The sequence below is a fragment of the Babylonia areolata genome, chromosome 1, assembly GCF_041734735.1.
Source record: "Babylonia areolata isolate BAREFJ2019XMU chromosome 1, ASM4173473v1, whole genome shotgun sequence".
NCBI lineage: Eukaryota > Metazoa > Mollusca > Gastropoda > Neogastropoda > Buccinidae > Babylonia > Babylonia areolata.
This window is the reverse complement of record NC_134876.1, coordinates 27,411,252-27,433,596: the sequence shown is the minus strand read 5'-3', so window position 1 is coordinate 27,433,596 and position 22,345 is coordinate 27,411,252. Positions and strand designations below refer to the sequence as shown.

The window sequence follows — 22,345 nt, the reverse complement described above, 5'->3', positions numbered from 1 at the left end:
TGCATATTTGATCTTCTGCATGCGAAGGGGATCAGATACAAGCAGGTCTGCACATCTTTTGACCTGGGGGATCGGAACAATCTCTACCTTTTTACCCACCAGCGCCGTGACAGCCGGGGATTCGAACCCGGGACCCTCGGATTGTACGAGTCCAACGCTTTAACCTCTCGGCTGTTGTGCCTGTCGACAAAACCCCCACTAAAACAAATACACTTGAGAGCAGAGAAAAAAGAAGAAGAAAAAGGGTGGCGCTGGACAGCAGCACTGTGCACACTGGCGACACAATTGTATAAAACTGCTGATTCTGACCTTCTGTCTGCCTGAACGTCCGTTTATGTGCCTGCCAGCCCACCTTACTTTGCTTTCTCAAGCCCACTCTGAGCATGGTTCTCGCGAAGGCCAAGCTCAAAGAGTTGGGACGCGGATGAAGAGACGTGTACGATGTCGTCTGTCCTCTTTGCCCACAGTACTAGTAAAACCCATCACAGCTGGACCTCCCCCCGTCCTTCCTTTACTGTTTTGTTGCTTCACCTCACACTTAAAAAAGACCTTTCTGGGTGACAGACTCACCCTACCTCCACCCCGAAGCCCTACCCACTTCCGCCCCCTTCCCTTCCTCCCTCCCTCCCTCCCTCCCTCCGTTCAGTCCTGTGCCGCCGTGGCGTTTTCTTGTACCACACACGTCGATCCCGTGAGTCGTCGTCATCGTCGGCGCGGGGTTGCCATAGTAACCCCAACTGTCTTCCTTCAGGCAAGTGACTGACTGACTGACTGACTGACAGACAGACAGACTCGGCCGGAAATCAATTACAGGAATCAGCTTTCAAGCGCCAAGTCATCCGCTTTCATCTCTCCCCCCCCCCCCTCCCCTACTCCCCTGCATCCCCGGCCTTATCCTTCACCACCCATCTCCCTCATTCTTCTTCCACAGCCTTAACCCCTCCTCCAACCTTGCCCCCCCCCCCCCCCCCCACCCCCTCCACCAACTCCCTTGCCTTGCCACATCCTCCTCCTTCCTTCCCCCCCCTGTCTCTTTTTCCTCTCATCGTCTGGTAAAAAGGTCGGCAGATTGGCACGAAGCCAATATACTTTGCAGTGAGTGGTATGTATATCTACAACGACGCCGTAAGAACTGACTGACATGAAGTGTGTATGCTGAAGACAGTAAAAAAAGAAAAGAAAAAGAAAAGAAAAGAAAAGAGAGGAAGCCAGAGAGAAGAAAGGGTTGTTGGGGCGTTGGGGGTGAGGAGGAGGTGTGTGTGTGTGTGGGGGGGGGGGGGGTTGCGGCGGACAAAGACTGAAAGGTTCAAACTAAGTTTACTCTTAGTAAACTGTCGCGTCTGTTTGAACAAGTAGGGTCTCTGAAGGTTGTTTTTTGTTGCTGTTGTTTTTTCGGGTTTTTTTTTTTTTCTTTCTGTCTCTGTATCTCCGCCACGACCACCTTCTCTCTACCCCATTTTTCTCTTGATCTCTCCTTCCAACCCACTGTAAAGTGATCTTAGGAGACGGCGTTTCTTCGAGACTTCCGTCACCCGTCTTTATCAACTCTTCTTTGAGCACTGAGCAGTCAATAAAATATTTTAATTTGTCCGCTCTCTCTCTCTCTCTCTCTCTCTCTCTCTCTCTCTCTCTCCCCTCTCTCTCCTCTCTCTCTCTCTCTCCTCTCTCTCTCTCTCTCCCCTCTCTCTCTCTCTCCCGCCACCCATCCCTCTGTTTCCCGCCATCCTCTGTCTCTCCGTCTGTCCCTCTGTATGTTTCTCTCTATCACCCCCTCCTCTATGTCCCCCACCCTCTCTTTCTCCATCTGCCTCTCTGTCCCCCCCTCCCCCTCCCCCCCCCCCCCCCCCCGCACCCCCCTTCTCTATCTCTTTCTTGCAGGTGAACTTAACTGCTTCTTTTCTGGAAACCACACGGGACTTTACCAGCTTTCTGATCAAATCGGAGGGGGACAGAGAGAGCACTGAGACACACAACGCATTCAGCTAACAGCTAATACCTTCTGCTGTTTCGGCTGACACAAGAGCTGTTGCACTATCCGCCGAATTTTGTCAGCGTTTGATGTCAAACGTGTTTAACTGTCTCTGCGTTGTCATCCACAACATTTAAAACATAACGCATCATCTGAATCCGGATACGCTATTACTGAGCTCATCTGTTTCTTGAAACAGCTTTCAGTTTGCGAAGAGGGAGACTTCCAGATGGAATATGTACAAAAGCATAGCTATTGCTTTATACTTTGATAATGATAATGTGCATTTATATAGCGCCCTTTCTCCCTAAGAGCTCAGGGCGCTTTACATGAAAGAAAATATTGCAAACTACATAAATCAATCATGATCACTCTTTCTCAAAACCCCTCCCTCCCTCCACCACTCTTCATACATCCAAAGTGAGCTGACATGAATGATGTTGGAGAAGAAGGAAGCTGCGAGTGTTTTATTTTTTATTTTTAGATAGGTTTAAATTTAAAAAAAATTAAAAAAAGAAGAGTTTTTAGTGATGAGCGAAAAAGCAGACATAGACTCAGATGCACGGATATGATGAGGAAGGTTGTTCCAAATATAAGGAGCAGCAAAGAAGAAAGAACGTCCACCATAGGTTCTTGTATTGACACGAGGAAGTTTCAAAAGGTAACAGTCAGAGGAAGAGCGCAGATTTCTTGAGGGAGTGTAAACACTGATAAGGTCAGAAAATTATGTAGGTCCTGCGGAGTGGAAAGCAGAATAGCAAAGACACGAGAAAAGAAACCCTGCAAGCTGACTTTAATAGAACAGACGTTTGGGCAAATACATGGAAAGTTAAATTTAATAAAACTAAAACAGAACTACTAAATGTATTCCTGGGAACCGTAGAATGCTAGACCTAACTTTTGGAAGTGTCAACTTACCACAACACAATCAACACAAGCACCGAGGGTCATTCTGCAAAGTAATTGTAGGTGGGGTGACCACATAGATAGTATCGTTAGTAAGGCTATGTTACTGATCAACTGTCTTCGTTCATTTAAGTACAAGCTGACCAGGGGGGACTCTGGAAACAATGTATAGATCGCTCATCGTCCCAATCTTTGACTATGCTGATATAATCTGGGACAACTGCGCACAGTACCAATATAAAATGCCGGAAGACTTACACTTAAACGCTATGCGTATTATCACTGGTACGGTTCGTGGTACTAGCCACGATAAATTGCTCGCAGAATCAGGATCCTGTTCATTAAAAGAAAAGCGTCAAAGACATAAAATGATAATGTTCTTTAAGATTATCAGTAATATTTGTCCTCAGTACCTTACACACTTATTGCCCCCTCTCGTGTCAACAGTAAACCCATACCACAGGCGAAGACCATTTGAATGAATCGTCCCTCCACACCACACTGACATTTACAACAGAGCTTTTTTCCCTTCAGCCACAGCTATTTGGAACACCCTTCCTCTTTCTGTTCAACAGACCCAGTCTCTAAGTCAACTGAAACGCTACCTTTGCTCTACATACACATACACTACAGTCCCACCATATTATCCTCTGGGTGAAAAGAAAGAACACATTATCCACTGTCGTCTGAGACTTGGTATGAGCGAATTAAGCTCTGATCTGTATAATAGACATATAAGAAATGATCCATCCTGTGCTTGCAGCTTTCCACAAGAGACAGCTGAGCATTTTCTGTTGCACTGCCCGAACCACAACATACATAAAACAAACACTATTCATAATCTCCCACAAGAACATATCACTGTACATAACTTACTATTTGGTAACACCTCCTTTAGTCTTGAGATAAATGTCAGCATCTTTGAAACTATTCACAAGTTTATTACTTAAAGCGAACGATTTGATCCCAAATTCAGACAATTCCCTCTTTTTTTTCTTTTTTTTAAATTTCTTTTTTTTCTATTATTTTTTTTAAATATGTAAATGCATATATATATATATATATATATATATATATATATGTGTGTGTGTGTGTGTGTGTGTGTGTGTGTGTGTGTGTGTGTGTGTGTGTATGTGTGTGTGTGTGTGTGGATGGGCATGTGTGTGTGTACGTACACATAATTATACCCATATATGTTTGCATGCATTTAATTCAAAGGTTTTTAACGATGAGTAATATCCGGTCTGTATGCATATATGTATGTAAGTGCATGTGCCTGAAAGAGTGCTGCCCTTTCACTTGCCAGCTCATGATATGAATACATGATGGTGTGCCTGCTTGCTTGCTATTATTTCCGCGGGACGATTGGCCTTCGCCAAGTTTGTCGGCCAAGTTCAGTGTTGCTGTGCTTGTGCCCCAGCGTTGATACTTCTCGTTCTCTTTCTCTCTCTCTATAGACTTCTTTCTCCACCACACGTTTATTATTAATTTTCTTCACTTTATATCTCAGCTTAGTTTGTTCAAAACTCATGTATGATCACGTCTTAATTTCTAGTTATGACATCTGTCACATATTCAGTATGTACATGTATCAGGACAGGACTTTATATAAGACTTTCTTGTTGTCCTGTTCATCGATATCTGTGTCGTATTGTGACATGTTCCAAATAAAATACTGTTTAAACCAACTTTGTATTTAATTCTCGTTTCAATGGGGAGCCAATGTAGAGTGCGGAGGTGGGGGAAAATGTGATCAGTACGTGGGACTCTGAGAGACATACGGGCAGCAATGTTTTGAAGTTTTTGAATTCACTGAAGAAGATTATGTGGACAGCCTATGAGAAGAGAATTACAGCAGTTAATTTGTGACAGCACAAAAGCAGAAATAAAGGTTTAAGTTTTTTCAACAGAAAGGTACTGACGGATAAAGCTGATGCGACAAAGTTCACGATTTACTATGCGTATCAGATTTACTACCCGAGCGTGCATACTGAGGTTTGAAGTCAAGAATGACTCCAAGGTTCCTTACTGATTTAGAAAACTGAACAGTGGCATCACCAACCACAATAGAGGCAGGAAAAGGAAATAATAATAACTTCAGTTTTGTCATCATTTAACTTTAGTTTCTTGAATGTCATCCAGGATTTAACATCGAGAATACTGCATTGACAGAATCAGACTGTGTACTTGGTTTGGTTCTGCAGACTTTTGTAGCTGAGTATCATTAGCAAAAGAGTGGTGAAGAACAGAATGGCCAGAAATGACACCAGAAAGAGGAGCGTTGTACAGAACGAACAGAACGGGGCTCAGGACAGAGCCTTGTGGCGCACCATAGGATATCAGGGTTGGGTCAGACTTAATGTTTTTAACAGAGACAATCTGGAAACGGTTGGATAGGTATGAATAAAATAAGTTCAGAACTATTGAATAATTCCCCAAAACATATTCATGTCTGGAAAGGAGTATACTGTGGTTGAGTATACTAGCAGGTGCGTATGCAATACGACACATATACGTTTTACCTGAAAGTACGTAACCAAAACTACACACATACGTTTTACATACAGGTACGAATACAGCACATCACACAGAGGTTTTTCCTGCAGGTACATGTACGAAATTTTAAAAGCACGTAAGCAGTACTGTATAATACCACACAATTTGTTTGTTTTTTTGTCTGCAGGTACATATGCACACATACAGATTTTGCCTGCAGGGATGTATACAATACCACAGCCATATAGGTGTTACCTGCAGGCATGTATGCAATACCACCGATGTTGGTTTTACCTCCAGGTACAAGCAATATACGCACGTAGATTTTCCATGCCCTCATCACAACACCGCTGTCCTCATCACATGCCTGCCTTCGTTACATCCTTCCCTCAACACGACATCCCTCCCTCACCACAACATCCATATCCTCATCAGATCCATGCATTCATCACGACATTCCAGCCCTCTGCACAACATTCCTGCCCTCATCAGATCCCTGCCCTCGGCACAACATTCCTACCCTCATCAGATCCCTACCCTCAGCACAACATTCTAGCCCTCCAGATCCCTGCTCTCATCACAACATTCTAGCCCTCATCAGATCCCTACCCTCGACACAACATTCTAGCCCTCATCAGATCCATGACCTTAGCACAACATTCCTGCCCTCATCAGATCCCTACCCTCATCACAACATTCTAGCCCTCATCAGATCCCTACACTCGGCACAACATTCCTGTCCTCATCAGATCCCTACACTCGGCACAACATTCCTGTCCTCATCAGATCCCTACCTTCGGCACAACATTCTAGCCCTCATCAGATCCCTACCCTCGGCACAACATTCCAGCTTTCATCAGATCCCTGCCCTCGGCACAACATTCCTGTCCTCATCAGATCCCTATCCTCGGCACGACATTCCAGCTTTCATCAGATCCCTGCCCTCGGCACAACATTCCTGTCCTCATCAGATCCATGCCCTCGGCACAACATTTCTGTCCTCATCAGATCCCTAGCCTCGGCACGACATTCCAGCTTTCATCAGATCCCTGCCCTCGGCACAACATTCCTGTCCTCATCAGATCCATGCCCTCGGCACAACATTCCTGTCCTCATCAGATCCCTACCCTCGGCACAACATTCTAGCCCTCATCAGATCCCTGCCCTCATCACAACAGTCTAGCCCTCATCAGATCCATGCCCTCGGCACAACATTCCTGCCCTCATCAGATCCCTGCCCTCATCACAACAGACTAGCCCTCATCAGATCCATGCCCTCGGCACAACATTCTAGCCCTCATCAGATCCCTACCCTCGGCACAACATTCTAGCCCTCATCAGATCCCTATCCCCAGCACAACGTTCTAGCCCTCATCAGATCTCTACCCTCAGTATGACATTCCAGCTTTCATCAGATCCCTGCCGTTAGCACGACATTCCAGCCCTCATCACGACATCCTTATGACATCCGTGCCCTCATCATTTCATCCCTCCCATCACCACAACATCCCTGTCCTCATCACGACATCCCTACATTCAATCTAGCAGAAAGCGAACAGATTAACATGCTGATACTGATGATGTTAGGCGCTAATGGTGAAGTATAGCAGTGTCACTCAGGTTAAGGGATTGAGACAGGACAGAGACTTACACACAGAGAGACAAACATAAACAAAAAAAATATATAGAAAAAGAGAGGAAAACAGAAAGACAGACAGTAGGAGATAACGTGCGCAAACACCGATTTTTCGCAGAGCAGAGCAGAGAAACAACGCGCACGTTCATATACATAATGATTCATCTCTCTTCCAGGAAGTTGTCAAGAACTGGGACACAGACAAGACAGACAACCAGAGAGACGGACAGAGACAGAGAGAGAAAAACAGAAAGCAGGAGAGAGAGAGAGAACGGAGGGAGACAAGCAAAGATGGTCAACAGACAGACAGACAGACAGACAGACAGACAGACCGATCAAACATGTCAAACGTGTATTTCAGCGAGAAATAGGGCGAGCCTGAGATCCACGCAGCCACCTATACACATACAGACCTAAATGGCCACCCACTTTCCAAAATGAAAAAAAGAGACGTTCAGACGGACAGACAGATAGACAGACAGAAAGGTTGGCAGACACACGGACAGACAAAAAGGCATTCGTGTGTTTCAGCTAAAAACTAGAGCGGGTGCACCAATGCATGCGGCTGTACATATGTATAAATGGCCTCCAACTTTCCAAGATGACAGGAGACATACTGACGGACAGACAAGCAGACAGACAGGCAGGCAGATAAAAATTAAAAAAAAAACACAAAAAAACCGTCTGGTTTTGTGTGTGTGTGTGTGTGTGTGAGAAACGGAGCGAAAGAGCCGCTCGTGCGTCTGTTCAGATACATGAGTGACATAATGGACACCCACCCACCCACCCACCGTCACCGCCCCACCTCTCTTTATTCACCCCCGCCCCCCCCCCCAACCCCCTTCCAAGAAGAGAATAAAAAAAACAAAAAAAACAACAACAACAACAACAAAAAACCCAGACAGACAGATAGGAAGACAAGCAGACAGACCGACAGAGGAAAGAGAATAAAAGAAACAGACAGACAGACAGACAGATAGGAAGACAAGACAAAAACCAAAACAAAACCAGACAACCAGACATGAAGACAAGACAAGCAGACAGACTGTCAGACAGACAGACAGACAGACAGACAGACAGAACGAGAGGCTGTGGAGAGTAGGACGTGACCTGCCTGCCAAATGCAGCATCTTCACCTTGTGTGTTCACACAGGCGTGTGACAGGTCTCTCGCCTCCATCCACACCGGGGACTCGAATGACAAGAGACAGAGACAGACGGAAAAAACGAAGACAGAGACAGAGACAGAGAGAGAGAGAGAGGGTGGGGGGTGGGGGAGGGAGGGGGAGACAGGGGAGGTTACGGAGCTAGGGTGAAGGCGAGGTGTGTGTGTGTGTGTGTGTGTGTGTGTGTGTGTGTGTGTGTGTGTGTGTGTGTGATAGGGACTGAGGGTGGTGGGGTAAAATTCTGTTTGTGTTAGATTGAGACACACAGGGAGAGGGAGAGGTAGCAAAGAAAGAAGTGGGGGAAAGAGAGTAAGAGGGGTGAGAGAGAGAGAGGGGGTGTGGGGGTTTAAAGAGGGAGACAGACAGACAGACAGACAGACAGAAATGGAAAGAGACAGACGGGGGCAGAGAAGGGGGCAGACATTAGAAAAGGACGGGGGGGGGGAGACAGTCCAAACATCAACGCAATCATCAAGATCATGATAATGATGATCAAAGACAATGACGACTATGCTGATGATGATGTTGTTGGTGAATGTAGAAGAAAGAATAATACAAAAAAGGATGTGGTTGAGAGGAGAGAGAGTGAGACAGACAGACAGAGACAGACAGACAGAGAGAGAGAAACAGAGAAAAGAGACAGAGAAAGAGACAGAAAGAGACAAATCAAGTTATTAACAAAGCACACAAACCCCCCCCCCCCCCCCCCCCTATTCCCGCCCAGTGACTTACTTCTCTCCCAACGGGAAAGTCCGAACACCACAAAAGAAATGCATTGTGTGACCGAAACGAGGAAGAGTGATCACCGGCAAATGCCTCTTGTCTAAAGAAGGATAGTTTTTTAGAGATTACTTCCTTCATTTCTTTTGTACGATTTTCTTTTGAGTAGAATTTCATTGTTAGGGGGGGGGAATTACTTAATTAAGTGTTAGTGTTTTTTTGTTTTTTTTAATACTTGTTTTGGGGTTCTATTGGTTTAAATAATCTTTAATTGTTCAACAATACACATGATTACAATGCAATGAATGACAAAAGAGCATCAACAAGCTTAAAGCTTATACTGTGCTCACAACGTTGCTCTTCAATTTTATCATGACGGCTGATGAACCATACTATTAATTGTATCAAATAACATTCATAAACAGTAAGTAATGAAATAAAACAAATAAACAAACAGTACGTAATATAGTAAAATAATGCTAACATCAATATTAACATGAGCTTAAATTTATTATCACCAGAGTAATTTGCCTGATAGAAGAAAAACACGAAGGAAAAAAAGAAAAAGAAAATTTAGAAGAATGGAGGGTAAGGTGGTGGGGGAGGGGGAACAGAGGGGAGAGGAGAAATTCTGACAGATCATTGGCCAATCCATTCAACTTTGAATATTTGGTCAGTCAAATAAACCCAACATATATTTTACGATATATGTTGGATTTAGTTGACTGGGGTTTTATTGTTGCAGTTGTTGTTGTTGCTGTTGTTCATGATTTTATCAATCTTGTATGTTTCAATGGTGTGTTTGTTACAGTTGATGTGTGTTTCGATGCCCCCAATGGTGGGCACATGAAAAACAAATAACTTGCCTTGCCTTCCTCCCCCCCCCCCCCCCCCCCCCCCGAACCTACCCCCCCCCCCCCCTCCCCCCGCCCCTATCCCGCATATCCCTATGAGAAATTGATCCGCCTCTTTTGATCAAGAGACTTGACCTTTGCTTTCAGTTAGTCATAAAAACAACAACAAAAAAACAAAAATCAAAGGTAGAAGCTTAGAGAAGGAGATGAGAGAGTGTGGTGGAGGGAAGGAGGGAGGGAGAGACGAACATTGTTCCTGCTCAAGATGGGAGAAGAGTGAAGAGAGATCGGTGTGTGTGTGTGTGTGTGTGTGTGTGTGTGTGTGTGTGTGTGTGTGTGTGTGTGTGTGTGTGTGTGTGTGTGTGTGTGTGTGTGTGTGTGTGTGTGTGTGTATGTGTGTGTGTGCGTGAGTGTGTGTGTGTGTGTGTGTGTGTGTGTGTGTGTGCGTGAGTGTGTGTGTGTGTTTGTGCGTGTGTGTGTGTGTGCGTGTGTGTGCGTGTGAGTGTGTGTGTGTGTGTGTGTGTGTGTGAGTGAGTGTGCGTGTATGTGTGTATATATATATATATATATATATATATATATATATATGTATGTGTGTGTGTGTGTGTGTGTGTGTGTGTGTGTGTGTGTGTGTGTGTGAGAGAGACAGAGAGACACAGAGAGAAGTTGGTGGTGCGGGGGTTGAGACTGGACGTGACTTTCTCTGATGCAGCATGTGATCTTTGATATTCACGCATCGAGAGTGCTTCCTGCAAAACACCCACTTGAGGGAGGGACACACACACACACACACACACACACACACACACACACACACGCACGCACGCACGCATACTCACACTCACACACACACACACACACACACACACACAGAGTGAGAGAGACAGAGACAGAGAGATTCACAGTAAAAGACAGAGACAGACAAACGTCAGGGACTGCTCAAAAGCTCAGAATTGGATTGGTGTGCACAGAAGCAAAAACAGACTGACAGACAGGCAGACAGAGAAGATTGATTTTGATATGATAATCGTTATTTTCATTAAAATTTTTATTCATTTATTTATTCATCACTTGTCTAAGATCAACTGGAGAGGTTTCTCCACCATTCCACACCGTCTCCTCTCGTTTGACTCCCACCTTACCCTGTGTCCAGCCAGAACTCCCTTCCTACCACCCAACTTCCAACCCTTCAACCCTCCCCCACCCCCACCCACCCTCTTTCTTTTCTTTTTCCTGTTTGTTACGACCACATCAGTTTTTCCCATGTAGCTGTATGCATTGTTGGTTGGTTGGGTCAACAAGAAAATGTTTAATGCTCACAGCTTACTTTAGAAATGTTTAGTATTTACCGGGCCCGACGTTGCTTGATTAACTCTCTCCATACGAACGGCGAAAGAGACGACGTTAACAGCGTTTCACCCCAATTATCATCATCAAAATATTGCAAGCGGAAGGCTCTTATACTGAAGAGGTGAATATTGACAAAGAATACCACAGTTCTGACGACGGAAGCTAAAGGTGGGGTCATTCAGACACCCACTGGACATCCGAGGGGTCTGTGTAGAGGAGAAGAGAGGACTGGCCGTACTGAGTGAGTTAACCGCAGCGACAGGACGAAGACACTGAGATTAAATCCCTGGTCGAGTAGAGCTAAAGGGCACGCGTCCATTTGAGTACTATTTTAACAAGAGTATTAAGACTGAAATTGTCAATCTACTAGCAGCAGGTAGTGAGTAATTCAAACTTGTTAGCAGAGTCTAATTTTGCTCAGTCTGATTAATCCAACGCGAGATCAGAACCAACTCTCGTTTTCATTCCATTCAGCGTTCTACATCCATTGAACTGTCTTGGAAGTACAGGGGTGTTTTCAACTGCGACACCGTTCTTTTTCAAGGTCTTTGCTTCTCTTCTTCACAGAATAGTAGTAGTAGTAGTAGGCATCCTTCGGTCATGGCTGACCACGGATAGAGTATATCCGACCTAAAGTCTAATTGGGCGGTCTGCTTGGACCAAGCAGCGTAGCCTGTGACTGTAGAGACCGATGCGATTGAAACAGTCTATGTCGAAGCTGATGCTGGTCTGTTGGCTGCCGTCCCTTTTCTGCGAGCTCTCTTTTCTGCTGCAACAGCTGACAGTTTGTCCTCACCAATCCGCAGCTGATTCTTGAGAGTGCTTCTCCAGCTGTTGCGGCCATCTGCAAGGTCCTCCCAGGACTCAGTGTTGATCTCGACATCTCCTGGCAAGACAAGGTGACAAACACCGAAGTCCTGACTCGCGCTGGCCTCCCAACTATGTATACCATGCTGAGACAGCGTCGGCTGCGCTGGCTGGGCCACGTTCGCCGCATGGAAGATGGTCGCATCCCAAAAGACATCCTTTATGGAGAGCTCGCCACGGGGCAGAGAAGCATCGGCCGCCCACAGCTAAGATACAAAGACGTTTGCAAACGTGACATGAAGGCGCTTGAGATCAACAGCGAAGATTATCCACACGAGATATGACGATCACCAAATGGTGTTTATTTTCGATCTGCTAAAATGGGGAGTTAATTGCAAGATGTAGTTCATGGTACTGTAAGGGTGGGGGTGGAGGTAGAGATACAATACTGATCTCACGAAGTTAAATTTAATATAATTTCTTATATGGAATCATAATGTTGTATTGTGTTGTGTTGTATTGTGTTGTCATAGCCCGAAGTTACAAAACATGAACCGTCCAGTAACAACTGACATCACTGTTCCTCGACAACATATATTGTGCTGCACCGCACCGCACTGCACTGCACTGTACCGGATTCTACTCTGTTCTGTTCTGCTGTACTGGAAACTGTATTTATTGAAGCACTGTGCTCTACCACATCTTATCATGTCATAAAATGTCGTAGTATATCATATTATATTATATCCCAAATAAACCACGGGATTCAAAATACAGAAATATTCAAGGATACGCGAAAAACGTCTGTCCATTACTGAGACAGCGTGTCACCCAGTTTTTAAGGGTACACAGAAACCAGTTCGACGACACACTGTGACGTCCTCGTAGTACGTCGAAACTCCCCATGCAGGGTCTGTGGGAGTGTCAGCGCTATTAACACTTGTGGGATTGGATAGCCTGCAGTTATGTTCCCCCTCAATCACCTGCATCACCAGCGTGCTTTAAATAATCCAACGAGTTAGCTCCCGACTTAGCAGGATTTTGTTGTTGTTGTTGTTGTTGTTGTTGTGTGTGTGTGTGTGTGTGTGTGTGTGTGTGTGTGTGTGTGTGTGTGTTGAATGAAGATCATCTTCCCTGTTCTATTGTCATACTTAGAGAGGACGTGGCCACGGGTGTGTGTGTGTGTGTGTGTGTGTGTGTGTGTGTGTGTGTGTGTGTGTGTGTGTGTGTGTGTGTGTGTGTGTGTGTGATATCGTGAGATAGACAGACTGAGACACAGTACTAGGATGGTACACACACACACACACACACACACACACACACACACACACACGTACAGAGAGAGAGAGAGAGAGAGAGAGAGAGAGAGAGAGGGAGAGACGTTACAAGAAACTTATCAAAAATATGTTCCTGTCAAAGCTTTACCACCGATGCGCTATCTAAACACATAACACACCAGCTGGAAAGCAAGCAAAGGTGTGTGAATAGATCCCAGAGCTTGTGTCAGTTACCACCACGTATTATTTATTCACCCAATTATTATAGCAGCAACAGCTGTGGCCAGGATGCAAAAACGTGGGAAAATGTGGGTGGAAGTAAGAGGCCGGAGGTGGTGGTGGGAGGGGGGGGGGTAGGAGAGCGACTGAGGTACTGACAGGTGAAGCCAGGTGGGAGGGGAGAGAGGAGGGGGAAGGAGAATAGAAAGAGGGAGGGGGGGGAGTGTGTGTGTGGGGGGGGGGGGGGGTTCAAGGAGAGCTTGCCCTTCTGACACCTGTGAACCGGCCAACCGATTTTTTTTTTTTTCGGTCAGTAAACGTGCCTGAGTTCATTATAGGAAATGGTGCTTGTGTCCCTCTGTGTGTGTGTGTGTGTGTGTGTGTGTGTGTGTGTGTGTCTGTGTCTGTGTGTCTGTGTTTGTCTGTGTGTCTGTGTGTGCATGTGCGTGCGTGTGCATCTGTGTGTGTGTGCGTGCGTGTGTGTGTGTGTGTGTGTGTGTGTGTGTGTTTCCATCAATCAATCAATCAATCAATATGTATGTGTGCGTGTATGTCTGTTTCCATCAATCAATCAATATGTAATCATTAAATCCATTCTTTAATGATATCAAGTCGTGCATTCACTTACAGGACTCACGTTTTACATCCACGTGGCTTTTCTACTCAATCGGAAATCACAGTTAAGTAGATAAGATACGACTGCAACCAGTAGCAACAACATACCCACGGCAAGTCTGGCAAACGATCATCAAACACCACCCCAATGGTAGCGTTACTGTTCATCACCGTGAATGTTGAGATTTTGAATGAATCACCACAGCTGGACGTAACCCCAATGAAGTTTAACACACAGGATAAGGTGTGTAAAAACATTCACCATATACTCGTAATTAAACCCCCAAAAAAGCTGGTTTATGCGTTGAGGCGTGTGTGTGTGTGTGTGTGTGTGTGTGTGTGTGTGTGTGTGTGTGTGTGTGTGTGTGTGTGTGTGAATGTGTGTGTGCGTATATGTGCATGTGCACGCGCGCATGCTTGTGTTAGTGTGTGTGTGTGTCCGTTTATGAATTTGTGCACAGGCGTGCTTGTGTATGTGTTTGTATGAGAGAGAGAGAGAGAGAGAGAGAGAGAGAGAGAGAGAGAGAGAGAGAGAGTGCGCTTGGATTTGTGCATGCGTTCGGTTGAGTCGCTTGGGTTTGCGTGCGTGTGAGGATCAGTAAGAGAGGGAGATAAATTTTAGGAGGCGGAGTGAGGGAGGCGGGGGTGAGATGAATGTCTTGCTGATATCAAAGTCTACGGAAAGAGAGACAAACGGACAGAGACAGGCAGACAGAGGGAGACGGACAGACAGACTGAAAGAGAGAGAGAGCACTTGGTCTGATCAGCAATGCGTCAAGCAGAATCACGGACGTCATTCCAAACGAGCCTACCTTTTAACATCATCGTCCATTCACTTACGGAATGTCTTCAAACTGGACAATAGAAAAAGGGTTCACATTTTGCGATTTTTAACGTACAGTAGAGGAAAATCCACATCAAGTCATATATGAACCACAGGAACATCACAAGCAACTACAAGCTACTCACATCTACGGCGCCGTAGAACGTGAAGTCGACAGAAGAATGAAACGGGGGAAGCCAGCACAAGGGAGATAACCACAACATGATTTGAAGTTTGTATCTGCTTGAGTGATTGCGCCTGTTTGTTTTTTTTTCTGAAGAAGAATAACAACAATCAGTTACCATTTCTTTTTCTCTTCTCACACACGCAGGCTTAAACACACGCGCTCATGCACATGTGGACGCAGACGGGCACACACACGCACGCACGCACACACACACTCACACATACTCACTCTCTCACAGACGACTATACGCATACGTATGTTACATAAGTGTGTGTGTGTGTGTACGTACGTGTGTGTGTGTGTGTGTGTGTGTGTGTGTGTGTGTGTGTGTGTGTGTGTGTGTGTGTGTGTGTGTGTGTTTTGATTGACTGTACCTATATTACAGAAAAGAATAGTGCAGTTGATAAACCCGCATTTCAGTGACGTCATTTATTGTTCTGATAATAAATCATTCCATTCCTTCGCGCACAGGTACATTTCATACAACGTGCTGTGAAAATGAATACAGTGAGTGAGAATCTGGGTAAAAAGTGAACGGCATGGAGATACCCCAGTGACATGTGACTGTTTTTTTCTGTTTTGCTGCGAAATACTATTTTAGTCGCTTCACAGTTCAGTTGTATAATTTGATAATTGTATACTGTGCCAGAATTGTATTTGCTGCAATGATGTTTGATGTGGCTTTTTTTTGTTTGCTTGTTTGTTTGTTTGTTTGTTTGTTTTTCTTTTTCTTTTCTTTTTTTTTTGTTTGTTTGTAGCAATTAAAACGAAGTTTTTCAGTGTCACCTTGAATCAAGCCGAGTAATGTTTCAAAAGATTAACAGAAACTTTATTGTAAGGGAAGAAAAGGCAAATTTTCTCGAATAACGAAGCCCTTGATCATTATCTGAAAACATCGAATAACGAAGCCCTTGATCATTATCTGAAAACATCGAATAACGAAGCCCTTGATCATTATCTGAAAACATCGAATAACGAAGCCCTTGATCATTATCTGAAAACATCGAATAACGAAGCCCTTGATCATTATCTGAAAACATCGAATAACGAAGCCCTTGATCATTATCTGAAAACATCGAATAACGAAGCCCTTGATCATTATCTGAAAACAAAGAAGCAAATCCAGAGAAATATTAATCACATCTCTCTCTCTCTCTCTCTCTCTCTCTCTCTCTCTCTCTCTCTCTCGCTCTTCGTTCTCAATTACACTGTTATCTGTTGTCTTTAGCTTATCAATGTCGTCAGTGTCGACTGAAACGATTATTTGTTCCTTTCAAAGAATTTAAGTTTATGAATATCTGATTGAATCAGAAACATTTGTAATGATAGGGTTTTGGTGAAATGTTTTCGACTTAAATGTACACAAAAATTGTGGTAAAACTCAGCACCCAAGTCACTTTAAGTCACTACAATTACATTTATCAGATTTTCGATCTTTTCGAATGATACAAGCAATTCGTCCTCTCTGTATGAATAACATGGTTTGTTGTTCCGTATTTTATCACACTGCTGAAACATGAGTAGTAAAGTCAACAAATCTCTCTTCACATTTTTAACTTTCCTCAAAACGTTCATCTATTATAATTCGCTCTCGTTCATTTCAGCAAACCAGTTCTGCTTGTAGGCCTGTTGCTGTAGGACTGATTCTTCTGTTCTGTTTTGATTTCTTCTTTGAAATGATTAACAGACAAATACAAGGAGTGCAAACAACCTGCGTTGAAACTGATGCAATGAAAATATACACTGTATCAGTCCTCAGCTGTCATTTGCACGGGTGCAAATACGAAATACTTTCTGCCTCAGGCCAACTGCCAGTCGCACTGTATTCGCGAGTGTATTGTCAAAATAGCATAAATATTTTTCATTAACATTCTTTTTTTTTAATCTAAATATTTGTTTTCATTGTATAAATGACATTTTTGTATTTATGTAGCGTGATTAAACCCCGATATTTAATAATGCAGTTCATATCAAAGAAAGACATTGTAACCTTCGAATTAAAAATGCGATAATTTCAAAGTATGCAACATTACAAAACAAAATGTCACAAAAGTAAGCAAAATATACAACGCAGTTCAGTGCACATTATATGATGCAGAAAACAATTGAAACATCAAACAAACAACGAACGGGTCATCAAGAAACAAAACGATGAAGCAAAAATGCGGCACAGCGTTTGAAAGAACTAAGCAATGAGCTATATAACCCCCCCCCCCCCCCCCCCCAAAAAAAAAAAAAAAAAACCAAAAAAAAAACAACAACAACAACAAAAAAAACAACAACTACGCATTACATAGGAGTAAAACTCCACGTATCGTTGGTATTGTTTGAAAATGAAGGATATGCAAAAACATACAAACCGCTGTGCTTGATAAATACCTCGTGTATAAATACCGAAAAATGAAAAACATAATCTAATACATTTTATTTACCTGCGTGCTAGCTGAATCGGTAGCGTATAAGCAGCACTGACTTGAAGTTGTGTACCTTGTGAATGGAGAGAGTTACCACTCTTTACTATTTGTTAATCATTTCATCTCCTGGCCCATTGTTAGTTAATTTCCAGTTGAAAAACCACCGAGGCAACCATGTGTTTGTTCTGTATTGTCCATGTGTTCTGTGTGGCTTGTTCAGGATCAAAGAGGCTATGCCAGTCTTGAATAAAAGCTAACATGTGTTTGCACATTTCTTCTGTCTTTGCTGCTGTGTGCACATGTCAAATGATCGGTAAAGGACAGGCCCGACGCTTTCCTTTTTCGACGGTTTGTTCCAATGTACCTTTTATTTACCTGTGTGCAAGCTGAATCGGTAGGCGTAAACAGCACTGACTTGAAGTTGTGTACTTTGTGAATGGAGAGAGTTACCACTCTTTACTATTTGTTAATAATTTAATACATACCTTTGTGTATAAATACCGAAAAATCAAAAATATGATCAGGATTTTTTGTGAACGGAAGAACAAACTATTATTAAAAAACACAAAAACGAAACGATGTGCACTCCATAAATAAAAAAACAAAACAAAAACACAAAGCGTTATACTTGAATTACAAAACGACAAAACGTGTCAAAATTGAAAACTTAACAACAAAAAATGTGTTTACACATTCAAAATGGTGTTTATACATTTTCAAGGCGCTGAATTTGCATGCTAAGTGTACAAACCTCGTGGACTGAGCCAAAATTAATAATGAACACTGCATGAATTCTTTCCAAGTATGCCTAAAATAATGACTCCCCCCAAAAAATATATGTTACGTGTCGTGACAACAGTTGAGTACCAGACAGATGGACATACCGCACAAATTATGCATTTCGTCGTTCTGTTTTCCAAGCCCATGCAAATCGGCCAGGGTCTACTAGGACGAATCCCATTGCGACCAAAAAGGTGTTTCACGCTTGAGCAGTTTTGGAAGCCAGCTACTGTGCAACTCTGCCTGAATCCTGCTTTTACTCAATTTGTCAGCGGATACTCTCGGGCAAATCAGTATCAATAAATATCCAGAAGCACTGACATAATCATAAGCTAATTTGCATTGTGTTGCTTTATGATTAATCCCACTGGGCCCGCCCCCCTGCAAATCTAAGTCAGCAGGTGACTGTCTGTTAACTGGAGACTGATAATAACAACGATAACGGCAACAATAATACATAAACTATTACAACTGCCGCTGTTCTAATAAGACTTCAGCTCCTTTTGTTGCTGTCGCTACTACCACCACTGCTACTGGAATGACAAATTTCTGTTGATTGACATTGCTGCTGCTACTGCTGCTACTACTACTACTACAACCAAAATAACAGGTTACCGCACATAAAAAGATCCGAATAACGTGCAAAAAGCTGCTTACAAAGACCACGATAAATCAATCCCAAAACAATGATAAAAGAAAACCAACTACAATACCACTTCTGGAACCACCTTTCCTGCATTGTTAGTCATATTTCACAAGCGAACAATTATTCAGACACACATATAAACTTTTATTGCACGTTACTTAATTAAAACAACGCAAGCGGCACGCAGAACTGAAACACGATTCAAACAAAACGAACTTCGACAACAAAAACAAGGAATGGTCGAAGACGGAGACGTGCAAAAATTACCGTGTTCAGAGCTTGGATTGTGTCTCTCTCTCACACCGTCCATGTCACGTGACACGTCATGGAGGTTAATAATTTTGCAATGTTATGGGGATAAACACTTCAGTACTGCCATAGAGGTTCATACTTATGCAATGCTATGAAGGTTAATACTTATGTAACGCCATGAATGTCAATACTTATGTAATGACAAGGCGGTTAATACGTATACAACGCTATGGCGGTAAATAGATATCCAATGACAATGAGGGTAATACTTAAAGTTAATTCGTGTGTAATACCATGTAGGTTAATACTTACACACTGCCATAGAGTATAATACTATTGCATTGTCATGGGGCTACATACTTCTTTATTGCCATGGAGGTTAATACTTATACACTGCCATAGAGTATAATACTATTGCATTGTCATGGGACTACATACTTCTGTATTGCCATGGAGGTTAATACTTACACACTGCCATAGAGTATAATACTATTGCATTGTCATGGGGCTACATACTTCTGTATTGCCATGGAGGTTAATACTTATACACTGCCATAGAGTATAATACTGTTGCATTGTCATGGGGCTACATACCTCTGTATTGCCATGGAGGTTAATACTTATACACTGCCATAGAGTATAATACTATTGCATTCTCATGGGGCTACATACTTCTTTATTGCCGTGGAGGTTAATACTTATACACCGCCATAGAGTATAATACTGTTGCATTGTCATGGGACTACATACTTCTGTATTGCCATGGAGGTTAATACTCATGAAATGCTATAGGGGTTAATACTTACGCCATGACAAGGCGGTTGATACTTACACAATGCTGGGATGGTTAATACTTAAGCAATGACATTTAAGTTAATAGTTAAGGTTAATACGTATAACATACCATGAAGATTAATACTGATACACTGCCATGGATAGTAATGCTTTTGCAGTGTCATGGGGCTGAATAATTCTGTATTGCCATATGTAATGCTGTGAATATCAATGCTTTTGCAACACCATGGAAGTTCCTACCTATGCAAGTTAATCCTCATGCGATGCCACGGTAGTTGATACACGTGTGTGTGTGTGTGTGTGTGTGTGTGTGTGTGTGTGTGTGTGTGTGTGTGTGTGTGTGTGTGTGTGTGTGTGTGTGTGTGTGTGTGCCTTCTGTGATATACATTGACATAACATTTACTATATTCTTTAGTGCCGTGATGTTTCCGTGCGTGTGCACCTCGACTCTTATGAGAACGGTAGAATGGGAAGTGGGGGGAGTCCTGGTGAATACAGACAACGACACAGAGGCGCAGAAGTTTGATAAACCGACCAAAAAAAAACAAAAAAAAAACAAAAACCCACAAAAAACACACCAAACAAACAGACAAGCAATCTCGTAAAAACAAAAACAAAAAAAACCCACCAACATGCCAGTCTCGTAAAAACAGAAACACAGGTCTGTGGTATGTCCAGCCACGTCAGAATACATTTTTCATAATGTTTTGGGAGTCATCACCTGCAAGAACACGGCTGCTTTGTCAGCAAACCCTTGGTGATGACTCAGGATTGAGCGGTGTCTGCATTTTGTTTTGTTTTTTAATCTAGAACTGTGTTGAGGAGTGATCTTCGTTGTCAGGAACCTCCCCTTCAGACCCCGGTGAGGGCTCCGCGCCGCTCCTGGACGGATGAGCGTTGTGGACGTCGACGACAGTGGTGAGAGGTACGTTCTCTGGGCTGCTGACTCCCGCTTGCTCCTGCACCAAGCGGTTGGCTTCCCTCACCTTCCTCCACTTGGAGGAGCGCCTTGGCCTGTGCGTGCCGGGGGCTGGAGGTGAGGGAGAACCGTGCCCACTGAAAGCAGCGAGTTTCTGCAATCCGGCACCTGACTGGGCACCAGTCTCGGTCTTGAAGGTGACCTGGGGGGACTTGGAACCATCCTGGGCTGGGTCCTCGGGGTTTTCCTCTTCTTTCCTGTTGACCAGCTGCTGGGTCGGCTGCTTTTGGTTCATCCAGAGACTGACGACGTCCGAAATATGCTTCAGCTGGGTCTCCTCTCCGGTGGCTGGTCTCCTTCCGCCTTCGTTGCCTTCCCCGGAGATTCCCGTCACCTGGCTTTCTCGGAGTCTGATGAACGCGTTTTGCCATCGATCACGGTTGACCTGTGTGCGCCGTCTGACGATCTCCAGCTTCTTGGGGTCTTTAGCCAACGCCACAAATACTTTGCGGGAATGCTCTCCCAACCAATTCAGACCCTGTGGTATGGGGTCTTTCCTGAAGCCAACCTCCACGTCCTGCTCCGGTTGATCCTCTTCAGTCTGCTCAGCTCCTTCCTCACTCATCTCTGTTTCCAGCCCCTCCTCTTCCGTCTCCCCCTTTTCCACTTCTTCCATTATCCCCGCCACTCTGCCGGCGTTCTCAATGTTGTCCAGCATGGGAACGAATCTCTCATCCATAGCGTTGTGAAGGTTCTGATGGCGAACAGTCAGATGCCGTGACTTCTGCCTCTGAAAGATCTTGCTCACTACGTTGCGGTCCACGGAGCCGGAGCCGTGGATGGTGTCCTTGGAGATGGACTGACCCGTCAGGCTGGTGACCTCACTCACCTCATCCTTCCTGGGGCTGCCACTGGAACGCCACATGATGTCCATGTAGAATCTGTACAAATCCCTCGCCCTGCAAACATGTAATATATGTAATATACACCGGAAACAATTCACTTTTCCAACAAACAAGGTGTAAAAAGTATATGATGTGTTCAGTTTACTATGCAACAGCTTTATCTAGCCCGCAGATATGTTGCTCATTAAGAATAACCAGTATAGAGACAATGTATCGTAACTTGGAAATAAGACATGTCCAGGTAGTGACAAAATGAGGTTTGTTTTATTGCGGAAAATCAGACTTTGCGGCCATTCAGACTATTCGTGAATGATCTATAATAATTGCCAAAGCTATGTTCACTGCTGTATTCATAGCAATCAAAGTTCGGTGTTGTTGTTCTGAACACCGTTTTGTGGAGGGTGAGAGAGGGGGCAGGGGGAAAACTTTTAACGTTGGTCTTTATGGTAATGAGTTAGCCGACAAAAGATCAAAACGAGACGCATGGTGTTTCGAAAAACCGAGAAAGTTGCGTACGTCTACACGTAATAATAATAATAATAATAATAATAATAATGGATACTTATATAGCACACTATCCAGAAATCTGCTCTAGGTGCTTTACAAAAAC

General features: G+C 43.8%; 1 protein-coding gene and 1 long non-coding RNA gene across 2 annotated transcripts in view; both read right to left on the bottom strand.

The window, feature by feature from the left end:
• Positions 1-15,437: 15,437 nt before the first annotated feature.
• LOC143291701 (uncharacterized) lies at positions 15,438-17,217 on the bottom strand. Its single transcript, XR_013056568.1, has 2 exons — positions 16,063-17,217; positions 15,438-15,882 (listed from the first exon to the last, which is right to left on the bottom strand). It is a non-coding gene; the product is annotated as an uncharacterized LOC143291701 (long non-coding RNA).
• A 585-nt stretch (positions 17,218-17,802) lies between these two features.
• Positions 17,803-22,345, bottom strand: part of LOC143281460 (chitin synthase chs-2-like) — a 55,901-nt gene continuing 51,358 nt past the window's right edge. The window contains exon 22 of the mRNA XM_076586674.1: positions 17,803-21,789. Coding sequence (XP_076442789.1) covers positions 20,718-21,789 — 1,072 coding nt within the window. The 3' untranslated portion in view covers positions 17,803-20,717. The remainder of the gene's footprint in view (positions 21,790-22,345) is intronic.